Source organism: Channa argus, chromosome 9 (genome assembly GCF_033026475.1).
Source record: "Channa argus isolate prfri chromosome 9, Channa argus male v1.0, whole genome shotgun sequence".
NCBI lineage: Eukaryota > Metazoa > Chordata > Actinopteri > Anabantiformes > Channidae > Channa > Channa argus.
In genome coordinates this window covers 14094751-14116449 of record NC_090205.1, presented here as the reverse complement: position 1 = coordinate 14116449, position 21699 = coordinate 14094751, and the positions used below count along the sequence as shown (strand labels likewise).

Below are 21699 nucleotides of genomic sequence, written 5' to 3'. Positions count from 1 at the left end.
GTTTGATCCAGGATGGTGCCCTCTGTTACAAAAATAGTGGTCTGGGTGCTTTGCCAGTGGCTTTATTTAATGGAGTCACCCTGAGCCCAGAGGAGATGGACCCAGATGAACTGGAAACTATCATCCTACAGCGCATAATGGACACCACCACAGCATTCCAGAGAGCTGTGTTCATGGTATGATACATCTGCTTAGAAAGAGACCAATTCTTTGTTCTTATTCTACTTTGTTCTTCCCTTCAGCTGACTTCTCAGAACTTGCCTTATACTTTGTAGGTACTTCCTTGTGGCCTTTTCATGGTTACAGTTTCATTTTCTGTCTTGCCTTCTGGTAGTACATCATCATTTATACATTGACGCAGCTGACTTTGCTACACTAGGTCGTGGGTTTGATTCACGGTTTGGACTTGGGCAATATTCAGTGTTGGCCCTTAGGCAAGGCCCTTAATGCTACCTGCCTACCTTGTTGCTAAGGAGAGATGGAAAAACAAGAGTCAGAACGGCTCTGACGAAGCTCAGGTCAAAAAGGTCTGTGTCAGGTGTTGGGGAACAAGGCTGTAGTTGTAGATGTAGCAATGCCAGGCGATAGCCACATTAGAAAGAAGGAACACCAGAAGCTTGAGAAATACCAAGGGCTGAAAGAAGAGTTAGAAAAGATGTGGAAGGTGAAGGTACATTCTTCTTTTGTTCTTTGCTTACAGGGTCAGTTAACTGAAGGCTCAGATGTGGTGGACTATCTAATGGAGCAGCCAAATGTGGTTCCTAGGATGAACCCTCTAATTCTAAGCAATGACCGAAAGTATCTTGACTTCACTGCCAGGCCAGGTGACCCATTCTGGTTCTATTAAACCACCTAATGTTTATTCACTGTCTATATTCCTCTAATGATTTTACTTTTTCTTTCTACTTTGCAGTTATAAATGATTGGGAAGACACAACTATGTTTTCCTACCTTGACACCAGAGACAAGACGGCTGTGGTGGCTAAGAGAATGAAATACTTTACAAATACCGGTAAAGTATTATATTGTCATATTTTATGCCTTGCTTACTTAACAAAGACAGTGTCAGATAAATGCATACCATGTCATTTTCAGTAACTTAGTGACTTACAACAGTATATAAAACAAATTTAAGCATGTGTATATTGTCATCTAATGTTAAAGGACTAGTTGCTTGTTGTAAATTAAAAAAATTAGAAGCATTAAAAAAAGAACCATTGAAACATTGCTTTACTGATCTATGAAAGCGTGAAACTGACCTTTGTTAAGGCAGACGGGATGCTCCTCCAGCAAGATAATTGCTGACTGGCTCAAGGCCAGCTGTCTACATGATCATCAGTGCTGCATATCACTGCTCAGCCTCAGAGTGCCCAGAGTGTAGCTGTTTCAATGACACTGAGGAGGCTGATTGCCATCCTCCTTCTGTGGACTAGTTGACTGGCTGGCTGCCTTTCTTTCTGACTGACTGACTGCAGGACTGGCTGTTGTAAATATAACTATGACAGGTCGCACAATTCTCCACTAATATACTCAGCTCTCGGCCAGATGTCTGTCACTCTCATCTCACACAGAAACTGAACATTCAGTGTAATGATTGTACCTCGTTTACGTTCTCACTGCCATCCTATTATCAGTGTGTGAGCAGAGTGAGCATTCTTTTAAAGGATAACTAGATCTCTGGCAAAGCCATGTAGGCCCTATGGCTGACACTGTGAACTAAACATACATTTTTCCTCCACTGGTGTGTTAATTATACTTTCAGTATATATTATAGGGAAACTGCACACATAGTATCTTATCAGAAACATGCAATTATGCTGTGGCAACTCGGTACATACAATTATGTTGAACATGGTGAAGAGGTTCTGATGCTCTTCAAACCAAACATCATGACACAGCCCCTTTATGTCAACTGAGCATTGTTTAAAAATCACATCCTACTTGAGTACTGTTGAGCATGTGCATCCCTCAGAGTCTACAGTATACCTGGTTTCCAATGTCTACTTGACACTGGTTCTACCAGCAGTGAGTGCTGTGTACTTCCATGGCCTCTCAATCTGATAAAGCTCCGTTTTTATGTGGTGGGATGCATAATTTACTACATGAACGTAAATACAGAAGGAGCCATCAGCTAACTGTAAGACAGCAACTTTTTTTTAAAACTATAATCTTTTTCATTATTATAACACTGTTTGATATGCACTGGAGGGATTTAAAGTACTATGCTATACTAAAGTATTATATGTGTCTCTTATATCTTAGACAAGGATGGGATGAGTCCTGTGACCATGTGGATAGCTGGAGATTTCCAGAAGGTTTCAGGCAGAAAGCTGTTACTCAGTGCTTTAAAACATGTGGTGAGTAAGCAACCACTGTACAGTCTCAGTACTCTTCTCTCTGTTCTTTCATCTCATCATCTTTTGCATAGGGGTTTTTAATGTTTGTAAAAGTTAGTTACACTTGGGACGGAACCTCTCCTGATCACATTTACACAGTTATAAACATTAACACCCGCACGCTGCCCAAAAAGTTTACCAATAGCAAAAAAAGTCACAGTCTACAAATTACTGTGTAAGGACAAATTACTGACCTACCCTACTGACTGGCTTTTTTTGTTGGCCTGTCTTTGACAACCATCTTGCACTTGGTGTCCTTATGGTTTCAAAGACTGTGTGTTGTAAATCCCTACCGATCAGGACAAGTAAACTTACTCTGAAAATGTAATTTCTGCTCTTTATTAAATCATCAATATCAATGCCTCTAAAACTACTGTAAATATTAATTCTTGGTACTCAACAGATGAATTAGTTGTAATACAGCATGCAGACATTTTCTGTTTGTCATGAAAAAGTTTTCTTTGCTGGTGAAATGCTTAGAACAAGGAAAAAAAACTTCTGTTTTACTTTTAACTCTCTAGACTTCCAGTGTTCTTCGTCAGTGACACCCGCTGTCTCTGGAAATATGAGAATGTAAATATTTCTGTGTATTATATCACTGTTTTGTGTGTGCATGTGTGCAGAAGGCCAGCCCTGGTGTCCGTATTGGTGTGATAGATAACCCCAGTGGAAAGCCCAGCGAAGATAATACTGTGCTGTACAGGGCTATCTGGGCTTCTTTACTCACCCAGAAGAATAAAGCTGCAGCAGAGTTTGTGCAGAAACTCCTGAAAGAGGAGAGCAGCCAACTCCTTCATAAGGGGACTAAGATGAAGGACTTACTGGTCCAGGTAAAGGGGGATGAATAAAGCTCTATTTATAACTTTAGATCTATAGAATGTAATTAGCATTTCTATTAAATACTTTCAGCAAACTGATGCCTTTTTAGATCCTGTAACTTTGCAATCGTATTGAAGTAGAATTGTCTGATCTAAGTTTTGGGAACAGCTTTTTTGCTGATGATCTTGTCATTTGAGACTAAATGTGGTCTTGGATAATTTTCCTTCCTGAAGAATACTTTATATTTACTTTATAGTTACTGCAAGTCTATTAGCCTATTATCATACTTAAATTTAAAATACTCACACAACAAAAACACCTGCCAGGCTTTATTTACAGTTCATGCACTTCAATAGGAACATATTCCTGTGTTGGAGTATGCTTTCCACCACATGTGATTAACATCCTGACAGACAGAAAAGGACCTTATACATAAATGTCCTCAGATATGTAGGAATCTGATATCTCTTGCCTGCAAAATGACCTAAGTTTGTTAATAAATATTAACTTGAAGCAGTAAACCCTTTTTTGATGCCATCTGCAAAGCCTGATTAGAAAATGAATTCAGCAGATAATACATTTTAAACACATGAATGCATTTGAGCTGAGGTAGGTAGGTCCTATTATTTGTATCTGCTGACATGAGAAGGATTTGCCAGGAGACCCATTGCTAGTACCTAAATCGTGGTACTTCGTCACATGAAACAAAATACTGTAAATCAAATGCTGATGTAACAGACGGACTAATTGGGTTGTAAAACTGTCTGCCATGAACTGATAGAACTAGAGATATTATTGGTAGCGCTATAAAAGATGTAGCAAAAGGTATGTAATGTCACAAAATTTGGCACTTAGTGATAACAAAGGACTACAATATAAGAATTGCTGTGTTTAAAAATACATTATATTTGGGGTTTGATTTGGGATTGGTCTACTTAATTTAAATATAACTAGAAGATATTAATATTTACTTTATTTACCTTATTACTGTATACTATTTTATTGCATCTCAAATCAACACCTTTCAGCTTGTTCCTTCAGGGATCACCACAGTGGAACATGTTCCGCACGTTGATTTGGCATGTGTTTTTACGCCGGATGTCCTTCCTTCCGCAACACTCCCATTTTTTTTTTGTCTGGGCTCGGGACCGGCACCAAGGTAGCCCTTGGTGGGATTCAAACCTGCTGCCTTCTGCCTCCCAACCCAATGCTCTACCACATAGCCACCAGGCCCCCATCTAATTCCTTGATTCAAGTGCACAGTTGAGGAAAATGGTGATTGATGAGCCCATCGTCTCATTCCTGTCCTGAATGTCAGCTAACAAAACATTCCAAGCATGCATGATGCACCACAGCCTGTAGATGCGAAAGGCAAGCAGCCTACTTGCTGTCAGTTCCACTTGATCTGTCACATGGGGAGGTTCAAGGCAGACTCCGTAAATCTTGGGTAAAAAAGACCTGGTGGAAACCTGGTCTCCAGGATCCGACAAATAGCCCAGCTCCTTCTCATTGTTCAGCAGTGTGAGCCACATTTTCAGCCTAGTCACTGTGCCTCTGTAAGCAACCTACAACCACTAGTATGCTTTATGTTATGGTATGTGCTATCCTCCCATATGGCACTGCACATAAAAAGAACAAACAAATTCCCAGGCACTGAAAAACATGTCAGCTGATGGGAGAGTTGCCGCCGCACTGTTCAGCATAAGTCTTACAGAACAGGGTGCACTTGGGACCAACATCAACAAACTGTCCTTCAGTTATACCAGCCTTAAACAATGGAGAGAGAATAAGCTGGAAATGGCAAAGGAAGGTAGGTAGGAGGAGGCTGCGGGAGTTGGGACCCGGAGTCAAGGGATATGAGTTTATTATTGGCTGCCAGACAGACTTGCTGACTGGATTGTGCTGACTTTATTGGTATTTCACCTGTTCTCCTGAGGACAGAAATGTTGGAGAAACTAATAACCTGACTCCACAAAGCCTCCACACTCCCACCTCTAATTTGATATAGACAAAACTAGCCAAGGCTTAATTAAGAGTTTGTTATATTAATTACAAATTGATGAATCTGATTTTCATAAATGTGCATTTTGACAGCTTGGCCCACTGGCTGAAATATTTTAAATATTGAAAAATTGCACTTATGAAAGAAATCAATGATGCTGTGAATAATTCTACCTCATCATTCCTCAAACCAATGGATAACTCAGATTTTGTTCATGACAAATTGTAAAGGAAGAAAGGCCCTTGAGCTATTCTAGTGGATCATAGAGTACATCACACAGTCTTCAAAATTATACAAGTTAACTATGCAGTCAGCGTATATAACTTTCTAAATTAACTTATTACTGTTCTCCAGGGCATGGATGTTGATGCCTTTGAGAAAAAGTTCAACACACTGGAAGTGGATTTTATCCGCAGTCAGCAGCTGTTCTGTAGAGATGTCCTCAAACTGAATCCTGGGCAGCGAGCAGTGATCAGCAATGGCAGGGTGAGTGGAGTTCAATTGTTATCCATACAGTACTTAATCACAAATGTCTGTATTCGAAAAGGTGGAATGGGCAACAAAATGCAGTCTGCTGAAAAGCACTGGTTAAGTGTTTGCTAAAGTGGAATAGGATGCTTTAAGCTGCTGCATTTTGGAGACTTTCCCTCTTGTGTTTTTAGAGTTGTTTTATATTGTTAAATCAGCATGATCTCTGTTTCTGAAAGGTCACAGGTGACAGAGATTGTGCATGTGCTTGAGTGTCTGTGTATGTGCTGACTGTGTATACGGAGCAGATGACTGATGTCTCAGCAGCAGTGATGCTGACAGTTACGGATGAAGAGGCCACTCTCTGAGATGGCAGTAACAATTAATGTATTACAGTACATTCCTCTACTGCAGTGGTAGGGCTTTTCTCCCCAAATAGATTGGGATAAGACATGTTGGTAAATATCATGATTTTAAGTTGATAGAACAATGTGTTGTTGAATTATACTTAACACCCCCCTAGCAAGCAGTAAATAACACAGTACATGGAGAGATATGATTTGAAGAAGTTTTCCTTCTGACTGTGTAATTTTGTCCATGTTAGATCCTTGGACCGTTTGAAGAGCATGAAGAATTCACTGTGGAGGACTTTCACTTGCTGGAGAAGATAACACTGAGTGGTTCTGCAGAGAAAGTCAAAACCAAAGTTAAACAGATGGGAATGAAGCCAAAGCAGTATGTTTATTTTCTTAGATTTTTATTACAAATATTATTTCCTTCTTTTTTCCATGGTTGTTTAGGCATCACTTCAATCTGTTTCCTTATCTATTATGTTGTTGGAGAGGATTTATAAAAAAACAAATTTAATCAGAAATCTCTAATCAGAAATCATAAACATACGTTATGTGCTTTGCAAAAACCAAAACATTCCTTAATGAAAAAACAAAATTTTCAGTTTGAAAGCAGACTTTGCTCTTTTTATGAGGCTACTACTTGTTAACAGTTTAATGTTAAATTATGTGGCCTGTGTGTTACTGTACATCTCTCCTAACATTTATTTTTAATAAATTATAAACTAACCCTACTAAACTTCTTATTTCTTAGTGCCAGTGACTTAGTCATGAAAGTCGATGCCCTCTTAACCGCAGCCCCCAAAGGAGAGGTCAGAAGAGATGTCCACTTTATCAAAGACAACCACAGGTGGGTAATGTTTTTTTTCTGTTTACTGTCCTGGTAGCTCTGCAGCCTTGCAGGGAGGTGTTCACTCTCCTCTTGTTATAATGGATTGGAAAATTGCTACATCATCATTTCAAGCAGTGCAGAAAAGCAAATCTTTTGATTTGCAGTTCTGCTGAATAAGGGTTGTATAACCTTGTGTTGCTGAATCCGCTTTGTTGTGCTGTTCTCCTGCTCAGTGTGCTCAATCTCTCCCCACGTGAAAACGAGGTATTCTATGATGTAGTAGCCATCGTTGATCCCCTTACTCGGGACGCACAGAAGATGTCATCTATGCTGATCGTAAGCTTTCTTTTTCTTTATTTTTTAAAACAACAAGGATATCTTAAAATTATTTTATCTAATAGAAATGGTCAAGACACAGCTTAGGAAGCTGCTTAAATTTGTCTTTTTTTGTGTTGTTCCATGGTGATATTACAAATACTTAATGTCTTCATACACTTTCTGCATGCTGAAACATAAATTAGAATACATCTTATCTTCAAACTAAAATTTTTTTCTATTCCATTACATTTAATTTCAATATATTTTCCCTGATTGATCGGTTAGCCCAAATGCTTTATTTCAGAAAAATAGTACTAAAGATGTTTCAGCTTTTGTTTAATTATGGGTTACATACACTTCCACAAGCAAATGTTAAACATGCTTTTGAACAGAGAATTCCTGTTACAGTGCTTATTTTCAAAATTCTCTTCAAACAAAAATAAAATTGTCTGGTCATAACTATCTGCATAATGTATGGAAGGAGTAAAGTGAGACTTGTATCCTAAAAAGCACCATCCTAACTGTGAATGACAGGAGTGGCAACAATACGATGTATAGGGTTGTTTTGTTGCAAGAGTAACTGGAGGACTGTGTAAAATTGAAGGCATTCATATGTAAGGGGAATTATGTGGATATTTCAAAACATAATCTCAAGTCATTAGCCAGGACACTAGAACAATCCCAAGCTTGGATGGAAATAGAAATTTCAAGGGGACAAGTTTACCTCCTAATGCTTACAAAAATGGCTAAAGGCCAACTAAGTTAAGGTTTTAGACTGGCCATCACAAAGCTCTGACGTTAATCCGGTAAAAAGAAAACTGTGGGCAGTACTGCAAAACTCACTTGTGCAAGCAGGACCACAAACCTGCCTCACTTGTATAAGTTCTGCCAGGACAAATTTCCAAAATTCCTGCAGAGCTTTGTGGAAACCTCACGGCCAAGTGTTCAAATCAAGTTTCACCATTTAAAAGCAATGGCATAAAAGTAGTTGATATAAAAGTGGTAAGTCACTTTGTGTCTGCTAAATGTAAATGTAAATGTAGTGTTCTTGGAGGAGGCTAGTTGGCATGCCAAGGCAGCAAAACCATTAAGTTCCACATTTAGTGTATCTGGGTTTGTTAGCGTTTCTCACATAAACCCCTTTAACTGTAATAGTGATAGCAACTTAGTTGCTTGCACTCAACTAAGGATGCTCCTAATGATGCTGCGTCATTTCGCGTGAACACTACAGTGCAGAGGCCGGTGTCTGCCGGGCTGAAAGCGGCATTAAGCAGATATGCTGTTCAGGAGGTATTTTAATAAGAAAATGGAGAACTATGTCCCTATGTAACACCGTTACTGATTTTAGCAGGCAGCGGAGGCAGTGGCGCAGCGGGTAGAGTTGCCGCCCCGCACCCCGCTCTTCCCAAACACATGTTAGAGTGTCCTTGGGTAAGACACTGGTTCCAAGCCCGGTAGAAATTGGGGAAGTTGCGTCAGGAGGGGCATCTTGGCGTAGGAACTGTGCCAAATCAACATGCGGACAAAGGAACTACTTTGGCGACCCTGATCATACGGGATAAGCCGAAAGGACAAAAAAAAACAACCAAATTTTAGCAGGCAGCTGCATCTCTGTTGCAGATGTGTTGCTAATGCTATTATGCTAGTGTAGCTGCTTAGCTGCTGTTTTCTGAACTAAGGTCCAATAAACATAGATTGACATAAAATAAACTACATATCCATGCTAATACCCTACTCCATCAAGATGTTTAGTTTGTTAAATATGAACTCACCTCCACAGTAGCTGGGATGTTCCCTGGAAATTTGTAAATCAAAAAATGCGGATACAAATATTTATTGCACCAAATTAGCTCCATACACCAATTTTGGCTTTTGTATTTTGGTAAAATATAATCTGCCTATAGTCCTTTTGTCCAGCAAAAGACTGTGTGTCTTGAACTAGTGCCCTCTTTGTTTTGCCCCTGTATTTCTAACTGGGTATTTTCTTCTTTGAATCCTGCAGGTGCTCAGTCAAGTGGTCAATGTGAGACTGCAGATGTTTATGAATTGCAGGGCCAAGTTGTCCGAGATGCCTCTCAAGAGGTAAGCTCTAGCTCCAACAGTAATTAAATTTTCCTGTTTGGCTTGTTTGTGTATCCTCTGACTGGTGCAGACTTAGCATCTCTGCCTTGCTCTTTCCCTTTGTAAGATTATAGTGCACAGATGCAATCTGCTTAATAACACCACCTTATTGCTTTGGGCCTCCCCTCATCTCTCTGGGCAAATTGCTTACAGCTTGCACTGTTGTTGTTCAGTCATGCATTAAAAATAACAAAATAATAATAAAAAAAAGTTGAAATTCTCAATTAAATGTTCACAACACTGCATAAATGTAAGCCTTTTTTAAAAAAAAGTGTCCCTTAATAGGTTGAGACATTTATAGTGGCAGTAAACTAAAATAGCTTAAATATCGTGTTTTTTTGCATCAGGAAGGGCATCCGGCATAAAAACTGTGCCAAATCAAGATCAGACAATGATCCGCTGTGGTGACCCTGAACTCACGGGATAAGCCGAAAGGACAAAAAAAAATAATATTTTTTTTTTGTTTTTGTTTTATGGCAAACCAAACATTTCCAGAAAGTTTATTCTGATTTTAAAAGAAGAATTAACAGCATGATCTTCATGACCTCTGTAAGTTGGAATTGAACTGATACCAATAACTCTTCCCTAAAAATCCAAAAGCCCTCTTTTCCCAGTCAATTACTGTGCTCTTTATGAGCCCCCCTGAGTGACAATTGCCTTTAATTGACAGAAATGGCATTGTGATATCTTCACATGGTAGATAGACAACCTGGATATCTACAATCTGGCTGCTACTAGGTGGTCCACTAGTCTCTTTTAATAAAATGCACAATTATGTTTCCAGCATTTGTAAATTAAACCTTTATTTTATTAAACCATAATTCTCACATTCAATCACAATGTGAGTAGCAGTGTAAAGGCTCAACATGCCAGAAATCCGAACACCTGGAGAGCACATTGAAACATCTGCTTTGGGTAATTGATACCTTTTTAATGACAATATTGTGTCTAGAAAAATAAGATTTTTGTGACAGCAGATGGCTTGGTAATCCAATAGCTCCCCCTTGGAGATTCTGCTGTCAGTGGGTGCACATGATTCCGGTCCTGTCCTGTTTGACTGTTACAGTTCTCAGTGGGGTAAGACAACTGCAGAGACCAGAAGGCTGCTCTTCTTCTTTGTCCTTCTTTTTTTGTTCATAGTTGGTCATCTCAAAAATTGTAAAGAAATTTTTTTTTCCCCTGTTGTAGTGGGTTTTTTCCCCTTAACTGCAACACTTCCCCCCACTATCTTCCTGTGCTGTGGTGGCAGCTTCGACTGTATCTCACAGAGTCAACAGGCCCTCTCTGGCTGTGCTGCTTTGGTCAACAGAAACATAGCTGCTGTGGCGAGAATTGACTTTTTAAAAATCTCCCAGGAAATAAAGAACATGTTGATATATTTTAGAGGCTATGAAGGCATTTTTGGTAAAAAATAATTACCATTGGTTATGTTTATCATCTGCAACATTATCTGGACTCATTATGACTTCTTGGTGACAAGAGGGCGCACTGAAGAAAAGCAGTTGGCATAAAGATTAGCATGGAGCTAGCTGCGACAACCGTGGGTAATAATGGGGAAAGGGGACTTTTCTAGTGTTCAGAATACTACAAATATTGTTTTTTTTTTGACTGAGCTGGAACAGTGTCTGTAATAGTATGTAATACAATCTCATCACATGGATGAGATTGTAAATACCCAGCTGTAACAAAAGAGACCGTCTCTCCCATCTTAGAAAGGAGAGTATTGCACAACTTGTCATTATTTAGTGCTTTTCAAGAGGACAGAGTGTCTTGCATGTAGTTGTCTCAATCTAGTGTGTCCTGCAACATACTCATAGTTTTAGGGATTACAGTTTACTTATTTCTCTCCAAATATATTAATTTATAGTTAATTAAAGAAAGCACTTTAATTTCTCTTCTTATGTGTCCGGACAGCTTTTACCGCTATATCCTGGAGTCTGAAGTGACTTTCTTGGCCAATGACACCGTGTCTTCAGGACCGTTCGCCCGCTTCATGGAGCTCCCAGAATCTCCACTCCTCACCCTTAATATGATCACACCAGAGAGCTGGATGGTGCAGGCAGTGCGCAGCCCCCATGACTTGGATAACATCCACCTGCAGGAGGTACAGTATCCTGCTCCTGCTAGTAATTTCTACACAGCAGTCTTGTCATTCTTATGCCTCAAGATGGGCATATATGCTTTTTATTAATCATCTTCTTTTTGACCTGTCCTTTGTAATTTATGGGTCGCTCCAGGTGAGTGGGGTTGTGATTGCAGAGTATGAACTGGAGCACCTTCTATTGGAGGGACACTGTTTTGACCTTTCAACTGGACAACCTCCTCGTGGATTGCAGTTTACCCTGGGCATGAGTCGAGACCCACTGAAGTATGACACTATTGTCATGGCTAACCTGGTCAGCAGCCTTCTTTTCTTCAATATCACAGTTACAAAAAACATACATATGTAGACATACATATCATAGAAGTAGTATGATACAGAACAAAAACATTAAGGCATTGTGCCAGGTTTGGGAAAACAAGTGTGAATTGGAATCTCAACATAGTCAGACTCTCACTTTTTCAACCACAACAGGGATATTTCCAGCTGAAAGCCAATCCTGGTGCCTGGATCCTAAGATTACGTAAAGGGAGATCAGAAGATATTTATCAAATTCTCACGTGAGTATTTATTTTATTTTTATTTATTTATCCATTACAGCATTTCCTATTGCATCCTCTACAAAAATAATATAGTTTTTTTAAAAAAACAGTAAGGAACCTAAGGATGCTTATGATGTGGCCATCAGTAGCTTAGCATCAAAGTTGTTTTCAGCTACCAATTCACTTCATATGGATATCTATGAAACCCATCACTATGGTAACATGGAAAGTTGCTGATACTGTAGCAGCTCAAGGTTTTGACGAGTGCGGGGAGTTGTGCTTAGCACAGAGGGTGGAGAGACAGGTAGGAGGAAAGGGGTGCTATTAAAAAGAAGACAGAGTGGAGGGATGATTCAGTTGGCCATCTACCTTAGACTGCAGAATATCAGCAGCAGAATGTGTTTTAGTTAGGATGGCGTAGGTGTCAAAAGCTGCATATACTAGACAGTGCGTTGGTGCTGTCTAATTTCCCTGGACAAATAGAAACGGCGTTCTTTGGTTTGTGTGATCAATTTTCTAAAAACTGCAATTTGCCATAACATCGTGTTCCTCATCTCAAATATTTTTTACATTTTACTTTTATCAACAAATGAAATCAAAACTGTACAGTGCATTATCATATAATTTTTAAAGAAGAACAATAATTCTTCACAGGTTGTAATCCCAATGTCATGTATGTGAGTCTGTTTAGGCAGCCGTAATGCACCAGACTAAATGTCCCTACAACCTCAGATATTGTCCTCTCCCCTGGTTCCCCTGGAATCATATCAGACAACCAAGATTTATTCCCCAGTTCTCCAGGTGAAGCTAAGAGGTGATGTCATTTTTCACCTTGGCAGTGTCATTATTCTTGTGGTTAGCGGCACTCTGCTCAGGTTAGGTGGCCGAACAGAGTCTAGTGGGAGTGTCTGTACTTTCCAGCCTCGGAGCCTGTGTTTTCCTGCTGCAACCCTCGCTGCGGCTGTGCCTCTTGCTGACAGCGATGAATGAGATGACTAGCACTTCTCTCCTCAGCAAAGGGATACAGATTGATCTTTGGTGCTTTGTAACCCGAGTTGCACTGGTGGTGGCAGATGGGGCAAAGCACAAGCAGCACATGAGCAGTGGGTATGCACTTTGGGCCAAATGAGGAGGGGGAATTTATCATAGTGATAAGGTTAACATTTTGCATTTAGTAAGCATTTGGGACCTAATAGCTGGCTCTGCATCACACATTGCTCATCCCTGCCAAAAGTTTGCTCCATGATGTCTCATCATAAGACCCTTTAGCTCTTGCCCGCCAAAACACATTCTCCCCTGTGCAAATCAGTCCTAAACCAATTACTGTAAAAGGCCAGTGTTACCTAATCAATACTGTACAGACTTTCTCATTACCTCTACCAGTATATACAGCATAGCTGGAAAGTAGTGATGGATAAAATAATGGAAAGGTGATTCTTAATGATTATGGAGGGTAATGAATATGCTCAGAGTGTGACCCTGACAGCTAAGCCAGTATCCGCTTTTAAGTGTGTGCTCTCACTGTCTGGTCAGTGGTCTGTCCATTAGCTGCTGTTTTCATCTTCCTCATAGCTGCCTATACTGTAATGTATTTTTTTGCTGTTGTCATGTCTAAAATCTTGTGAACCAACCTCAGTCACTGATGCAAGAAGCATACTTTAGCTAAAGGGTGAACTTTAGTACATTATTACCATTCAAATCTTAGTCGGACTGATTCTAATAACTTGAGAAACAGCGATTTGCAACTGAACAATGATTAAAATAAACACGGCACTGTTTGGCCTGATGGAAACTTGTCAGCTAAAAAAAATCTTTAAAGTATCTGCATTACTTGGTTTTAGATGTTAAATGGTGTCTGTTCCTAATGTGTGGGCTACAGTTACAGCGTGGTTTGTTTATATCATATCCTTGTGTCCCTGCCAGCTCAGCTGTCAATCAAACGTAAATTGTTTTGCCCACTATGAAGCATTGGAGCCTTTAAAAGAACATTTTTGAGATATCAGCGAAGTAATTTTTTCTTTCTTTATTTAAGTGTTTTCAGTAAATTTGTAAACTGTGTTGTTGCATTACAAAAAAAGTTGTGATTTTATTTAGACTCTACAATAGCTCATTACAAAATTAACTAAACTAACCAGTAGTAAATACAGGTGCATGATTTACTGTGTAAATATGCAGGTAAAAATACAGCTCTGATCCCTTTGCATAGACCTCTGATTTGCTTGTCAGATTTGTAAAGATTTTAGATTTAATAAAAAACAGTATCAGTTATATTTATTTGTCAACTGGCTTAGCCATATAGTCATGACCAACACGAGGTTTATGATCTGTAAGTTACAGGTTTCGGAGTAGTATGGATTTATATTTTTTTCGTAAATAATTAATTTTGATTGTTGAACATTGTAAGTTTCAGTCCCCAGTCTGATTATTTCTTCCCTTTTACAGGCATGATGGAACTGATTCTCCTGCAGATGCTGGTGATGTTATAGTGGTGCTTAACAGTTTCCACAGTAAGATCATTAAAGTCAGAGTGAGTATGTTTTATTAAACTTTAATTTTCCTACACGTATAGTAAATTCTTAAACATGATTTAACTTACAGTAAAATTTTCTGCAGTTTTCTGTTCAAATGTGTCATTCACAAATTAAGGATGTAGAAATGATTTACCACAAGATGCACATGCTTGTTTTGTGTATATTCTCTTTTTGTAGGTGCAGAAAAAGGCAGAGAAGATAAATGAAGATCTTTTAAGTGAAACAAGTGAAAGCAAAGGAATCTGGGACTCCATAGCAAGGTGTGTAATCTTTACAAACCATATGATAAAACAGCTGATTACATAAAGATAAAGTTTGGTTAGTTTTAGCAGGTTTAAACCCCCTCTCAGCTGACTGGCAGTAACAAGTGTGAGCTCATTGATTGGTGGGTTTACTGATGTGCCTTCTGTTTGTCAATTATACCCTGGGGTTTCAGGAGATCTTATTCCTCCCCTGGATCCAGACTGCACTATTATGCTGTAAGATCTAGTCTTGCAAAAAATATGTGCTTCTGTAGGTATGTGTGTGTGTGTATTTGTGTGTCTAACTGTGTGATCCTGTCTCCTCACTTAATGCTTGCTGTGTGAAGTGTTTGGAGCACTTTTGAGAAAAGGTAGGCAGTGTTGCTGCAACCCATTTACCACTCTAAATGTCTTTGTCATACTCATTAGCACGCAGTGTTTATTGAATGCTTTCAGCTACTCTAAGTTTTGTCATGATTCTAACAGGATTTGGTGCTGATGTAGAATTGTGTTTGAAGATGATATTTACGTTTAATTTGATGTATCTATTTTTGTGGTTATATGAAGATATAGATCACACTGCAGATAGTTTTGTAAAACAACTTGCACTACCAAACTACATAGGCTACCTAACCATTGTAGAAGCTCTAAAAAAAACCATTAATAAATATAGGAAGAGTCAGCGTCCCAAGTCAAATATATCCTGTAAGTAAAATTTAGCATATAAAGGTACTGTATACCAACTTAACCTTAGTTAATTTCTCATGGATGAACAATTGCACTAGCTAAATGTGCATTAAAGTTATGCCACTCAAAACGTTTTTGTTGAGCAAAGAAATTATTTGTTCTACTAACAAACACTTGCACACAGCTGTCTACTTGAAGAACCAAATGCTGCCATAGGTCTTGGACACTAGAGTGAAGACAACAACTTCAGTGAGGACACCAGCAGCTCAGAAAGCTAAAGGAAAAAGCATTTTGGGCTTTGCCAGTTAACAGACTCCCTCGCAATTTTAGGGTGCTGGAAACAGACTCATATTTGGTAAGAGTAGGATTACAGGAGTTTGCTTATCCAATCTACATGACATTTGTGGGTGTTTGGAAGTCTGTGTTGTGCTTCTGTGTGGGTTTCTGGAAATACATTGTTTTGCTGGATGTTGCTACAAGTCATTCAGTCGTTTTGTAATTGCAGTAAGAGCTGAGTCTGCATTCTTAACAATAGATTGAGTAGCTTCTTGTTGGGCTTCCACTCAGGGACAGTATGAGGAGCTCTGAGTAGAATAACTACTCCTTCATACTGAAAAAAAAGTCATTTAAATAGTTAAGCTATCTAATGAGAATGCTTCCTAGACGCTTACTATAGAGGTATTCTTGGCCTGTCCAACTTGGAGGACACCCCAGAGACAAAACCAGAACAAGCTAAAGCAATTGCAAATCCCTCCTGGCCTTGGCACCTGCTAATTAGGGGCTCGAGTATGTTGGTGGGGAAAACAACATTTGGGATTCCCTATTTAGGAGTCTCTGCCGTGACCAGCACCAGATAAGAAGTTGAAAGTGGTTTGATAGAAGGATAAATGGATTTATAATTTAATGTAATCTTAAGACCTTTTCCCATGGTATGCTTGCATCTTAGTAATAAAAATGTTTAAATATTAAAAGGTAGAATAAAAGTTAAATTAGATTATTTTGGGAGACATAATTGCTCCTTAAGTGCCAGTAATGTAGGAGTCTAAAATTAACTTATGTGTGACTGCATTAGCGTGATTCTTGTAAACTGTGCTCTAAACTGTGCTTAAATACTATGTCTAACCAGGCCAGTGTAAATAAAAATGCCTTAACAGCAATACATCCAGTGAAGGCAGTTGTTCTTACATTAGGTCTGGAAATACAACTAATTAAAATACAGGCTGAGTAAACGACAGTACAACATGTAAAAAAAAAAAAAAACTTTTTACCAGCAGTCTTACAAGATATTGTATTGAAATTGAAGGTGTCTTAATGCCTGTTACTTCATTTGTAACAAGAATGTTTTTTTTAGTCAAAAATGAATCCAGATCATGCAGACAGGTATTTTATAAAATGTTGTTTGTTTAACGTCTGAGATTTGTAAAACAATAGTACTATAGTTTCGTCTTGGCATTGTACAGTATTATGGCTCTTTTTGGGCAGCAAAAGTGAAAAGTGTTGTGGAGACCACATAGCTCAGTAGATGAACCACAGTGGAGCAGGTTCTCGTGATGAGGGGGCTGTTTGTAGTGGTGACAGTTTGTGGTTTTATTTGTTATCATGTGGAATATGGGTAAACACTATTGTATGTAAGTGAGGTTGTTGCTCTTCAAGATTCAACTCTGATACATTAACAAACAAAACCCAAACCAAATATTTGGGGATGGCAAATATTCTGTTATCAATTCCTGTCATTCTTGCCTCAACTAACCAGAATGTATTAAGTTGCTCCCTGTGTAGTGATATGTCCATATTCTTGACCTGTTCTGTTTTGTGCTACTTTCTACGGTGGCCCCTAGGGACAAATTGCATACAAATACAAAAGCTCAAGAAAAAAAAAAGCTGGGACTGAATCTAACACCATTATTTTAGATAATATCTTAAGCTGTTAAGATATTATCTGTGTGCAGCACAGTTACTCATAATGTTATTACAGCTACAGTAAGATCACGTCACAGACTGAAATAAGTTACTGCTTCTATATGACCTGCATACAAATGCGCACCACTTGGTCTTGTCAGGATTTGATGGCTAGATCAATTTCATGACAACATTTGTTTGGTAAGTGTGAGACAAATGCTCAAGCGTTGAATACCGAAGCACCAGTGTCGTGATAAAGGAGATCTCAGCTTTGTTTTGATGGCATCTGCACGTCAGTACACTTTATCATTATATTTCATGAAGTCAGATTTTATTTGATAAAACAAACTATAACATGTATCCTACATCCTGAAATGACTAAAAACTTTGGCACAAATAGCCAATATTTGCATAAATTGCCTACATATATAATCATCTAAATCTAGATGATTATTTTATCAACTGAAAAATGACCAAAACTATATAAAGGGATTTGTAGCGTGTTTCCTTTGGTTTGAGCTTTTGTATTTGTATGTATTTTCTGATTTGCAACGCATTTCCTCCTCCTTTGCGCTTTTATATTTGTATGTGCTTAGTCCCTAGGGGCCACTGTAATTTTCAACTGATTGCTGTGACCTGTGTTGTGGTCTTTTTTTTCTTGTTTTTTTTTTTGACTTTTTTTATGTTTTGAATGGTTTTAGGTTAAATTTTTTTAGTGGTAGGCTAGTGGTTTCACTACTCAGGATTTGTTCACAGTTCTGTGGATCCATGGGTCCAGATTATCTTGGGCGAGTCAGCCAGACGGGGTCTCATCTGAATTCTAAAGCTTCTTATCTGAGCAGGATTCAACAGTGCTAGAGGCCCTTCACAATAGCTGGGTTAGTTGTGTCTGAAAGTCAGTGTCCATAAACCCCACAGATGTGTTGTGCATCCTTACTGATCAACAAGCACAGTGGTTTGATTTTTTTTTTTTTTTTTTTTGTGGGGAAATTTGGTAAAATGCAAGAAGACAAATGTATGGAACATTTTGAAAAGGACAGGCAGGCTGGTTTTAGAGGACATGTAGAGACAAACAGTATGCTCCCCCCCCTCCATTCACACCTCCCTCTCACTCACTGGTGTCCTCCTGGAGCCTCGAGGCCGAGGCAGTGGCAGTGATTGAATGTGGGAGCGACACTCCTTCCCTCATCAGCAGTCTGTTTCAGACAAGGACATACAGTTTGAGTGCAGACACATCTACCCTCTGGCACAAGTCCTGATTTCTGTCTGCATTTTGCATTGAATCATGAGTTGCTGATCTTTATTAGCAATTGGGATGTGGTGTAGAAAGTGTTCTTTTGATTTTTCTGTCAATGCAGCACATACATATGTTAAATTTTCGCTAACCCGTTTGTTTGCAAAATTTGTTTTAATTTTAAATTAACTCTAAACTAATGCTCTCCAGTTCTGTGCTACTGTAATCTCAGATAGTGAAGACACACCTATGTTATTTTCAAAAAAACCCACAACTTCTGCATTTCTTGTCTGACTTCACATTTGTAATTAAGAAATTCAGACTACAAGCAGCAACTGTGTTTCTGTTTCATAAATGATTTAAATGATAAGGTTTAGAAAGTTTCGAATTTCGAACGAAAGTCCAAGAAATGTGTTTGAGACATGTTGGCTCCTAGCATTTAACTGTGAATCACGTGTTCTAGCAAAACATCATCAGCCACTAGCTGAATAGCTGTACGTTTAGCTGTGGGCTTCCTACAGTAGGATATTGGTGTCTTTTTGGGAGAATCTCCTCCAGATTTGTGAAACCGTAATAAAACTGCAGCTGATAATACTTGGCGTGATTGTTACAAGCTTGTAACACGGTTAACAAAAATAATGTAATAATGCATTTTTGCATATTCCCCTCCGCTCCTGGTGTGGGATATGCAGCCAGTCACCAAAATAACCAAAATGTGTGTGTCAACATTGGTACTGTACTGTACTTGTACTGACTACAGTTTTCTTCAGAACATGATGCCTAATGTAATAATCCTTAGTTTCCATGACACAATGCTACATTCCAATTTAAAATTAAGCAGTACAGCTGTTTTGATTTGATTAATCTCTTTAGATTTTTGAACATATATTTGCAACTTTTATTAGCTGCAGTGTGTGGATACTGAAGCAAAAGGAGCTGTTTAAATGTTACAGCTGCCTTTGCTCTGTCAGTTTAAGCAAATTAGTTCAGCTCTGTAGTGAAGTGCCAGCAGGACAATTGAACTGCTGTAAAAATTGTGGCTTTCCAGAGTATTGCCATTCTTGTATTATTGTTTTCATTTTAATAAACAGTCAACAGTTTGCTGCACGGTGTTGCATGGTTTGTTTGAAATTGTTTTCTGCAGCCTGTTATAGCAGGTCCTACAACAGCATAAAGGCTATTGGCTTACTTCTGATTTACTGTCACTGTGAAAAGTGTACATCAATCATAAGACAACAGACTCATGTATAATGGTCTTATTTGCAGCATCACAGGTGGTGGCTCGAAGAAGGATGATAAAGAGAAGAAAAAAGAGGATGTTCTGAACATATTTTCTGTGGCCTCGGGCCATCTGTATGAACGCTTTCTGAGGTGGGCTTGTTTTCTGTTCATTAACGGACACACTCAAGCTTTTATGTTCTAGGTACTGCACATTACTTGTTGTCTTGCTCCTGAGACTCACCTCTAACTCTTCGTGTCTCTGTTTCAGAATAATGATGCTGTCTGTCCTTCGACATACAAAAACACCTGTCAAGTTCTGGTTCCTCAAGAATTACCTCTCACCATCTTTCAAGGTACTTCCCACACTTTATGACCTGATTGTTCAAAACCACTTTATCACAGTTCTTCAGAGATTTGTTTATTCTAAACCATTTGAATAAACTTATCTTTTTTTACTAATGACTACTTCTAATGAGTTGTACTAATGACTAATCTGAACTCCTAATAAATTTGAAAGGTTTCTCATTTTATCAATAATAGAACCTAAGCTTTGAATTTTTTTATGTCTGATTTTGTTAGGAGACCATCTCTCACATGGCGCAGGCATATGGTTTTCAGTATGAATTAGTCCAGTACAAATGGCCCCGTTGGCTCCATCAGCAGACTGAGAAGCAGCGCATTATCTGGGGATACAAAATCCTCTTCCTGGATGTTCTGTTCCCCTTAGCTGTGGACAAGATCATCTTTGTGGATGCCGACCAGGTAAAAATTAAATTTTACCGACTTAGGAAAGAGTTACGTGCAAGTTCACTGCTAAAAGTGAGAAACTTGCCTGGATCAGTTTTAGCACCAGTGTCAGGACTGAGCCAGGAAACTACTGTGTCATCAATCCTCCTCGTCCTTACAGATGTTCTCACTCTTTCTCACAGATAGTTCGGGCTGATCTGAAGGAGTTGAAGGATTTAGATTTGGAGGGTGCTCCTTACGGCTACACACCATTCTGTGATAGCCGCAGAGAAATGGAAGGCTATCGCTTCTGGAAAACTGGTTACTGGGCCTCACATCTGGGACATAGAAAATACCATATCAGGTAATCTTTAGTCAGCTTTTACAGCCAACTGGAATGAATCAAAACAATCCTGCATGCACAACACATCCTGGCCAGTACCTACAGTATGAAATGTAACGTGACGTTTTTAATGTGTGCACTCTGCAATAATGCTATAATTCCCTTCTTTCTACCTTATGTTTTTTGTATTAGTTTAGGTAAAATGAAGAAAACCCCTGTGAGATAGGCACCCAAAATAAATCCTTTCATTTTTAAATATTTGCATTCAGAATGTTGCATTTTAACAGCTGCTCTCTTCCTTGTAGACCATCCGCCTTTTTGCAGAAAAAAAGCTTAATTCTGAGATGTTTTACTTGTCTGGTAGCCAAACCTTATTTGTCCGAAACAGAAAATGTAGACGTAATAGAAAATAAATTGACGATAATCATACTTTATTAATACACAAAACATAAAATTGGGTGTTAAAAATAATATATAATATATATATCAAAAATGGCATCGATCAGCAAAATGAGAAGTTACTCCATGAATATTTTCTACCTTTTCATGACAAATTCCACTCACCGAACATAGTTTACTTCTTGGTTTACTACCTGGTCACTGTCGAGCCCTGTAGTTTATTTAGTTAGGGATAATAAAACTTGTCTCTGTGCCTACAAGCAAAACTAAATGGAGATAAAACAAATGCTTATCTAAAAGACACCATACTGAAAAACAGTACATCATAATCTTGAGGAATTAGTCAATGTTTGCAATTTTTTTTTGCTCTCCCCAGTACCCAAATATGACAGCAAAGAAAAATATATTGTATATTTAAATTTAGAGGCTAAAGCTGAAAGTGCCGAATTCCCTTATCCTGTTCTCTCC

At 38.6% G+C, this 21699-nt stretch overlaps 1 protein-coding gene across 5 annotated transcripts in view; it reads left to right on the top strand.

The window, feature by feature from the left end:
- The window catches only part of uggt2 (UDP-glucose glycoprotein glucosyltransferase 2), a 32716-nt gene that overhangs the window by 8433 nt on the left and 2584 nt on the right, over positions 1-21699 (top strand). For 4 of the 5 annotated variants that reach the window (XR_010915176.1, XM_067515646.1, XM_067515647.1 and 1 more), the window contains exons 18-37: positions 12-176; positions 701-824; positions 914-1012; positions 2263-2357; positions 3020-3226; positions 5572-5703; positions 6290-6420; positions 6790-6885; positions 7101-7203; positions 9188-9267; positions 11221-11410; positions 11544-11702; positions 11882-11967; positions 14392-14476; positions 14658-14740; positions 15070-15093; positions 19809-19913; positions 20032-20116; positions 20343-20525; positions 20693-20853. Coding sequence is in view for 4 of the 5 variants with exons in the window: in XM_067515646.1 (XP_067371747.1) it covers positions 12-176; positions 701-824; positions 914-1012; positions 2263-2357; positions 3020-3226; positions 5572-5703; positions 6290-6420; positions 6790-6885; positions 7101-7203; positions 9188-9267; positions 11221-11410; positions 11544-11702; positions 11882-11967; positions 14392-14476; positions 14658-14740; positions 15070-15093; positions 19809-19913; positions 20032-20116; positions 20343-20525; positions 20693-20853 (2393 nt within the window). In the remaining variant the exon portion in view is untranslated. The remainder of the gene's footprint in view (positions 1-11; positions 177-700; positions 825-913; positions 1013-2262; positions 2358-3019; positions 3227-5571; positions 5704-6289; positions 6421-6789; positions 6886-7100; positions 7204-9187; positions 9268-11220; positions 11411-11543; positions 11703-11881; positions 11968-14391; positions 14477-14657; positions 14741-15069; positions 15094-19808; positions 19914-20031; positions 20117-20342; positions 20526-20692; positions 20854-21699) is intronic. The other variant, XM_067515648.1, reaches the window with a different exon arrangement.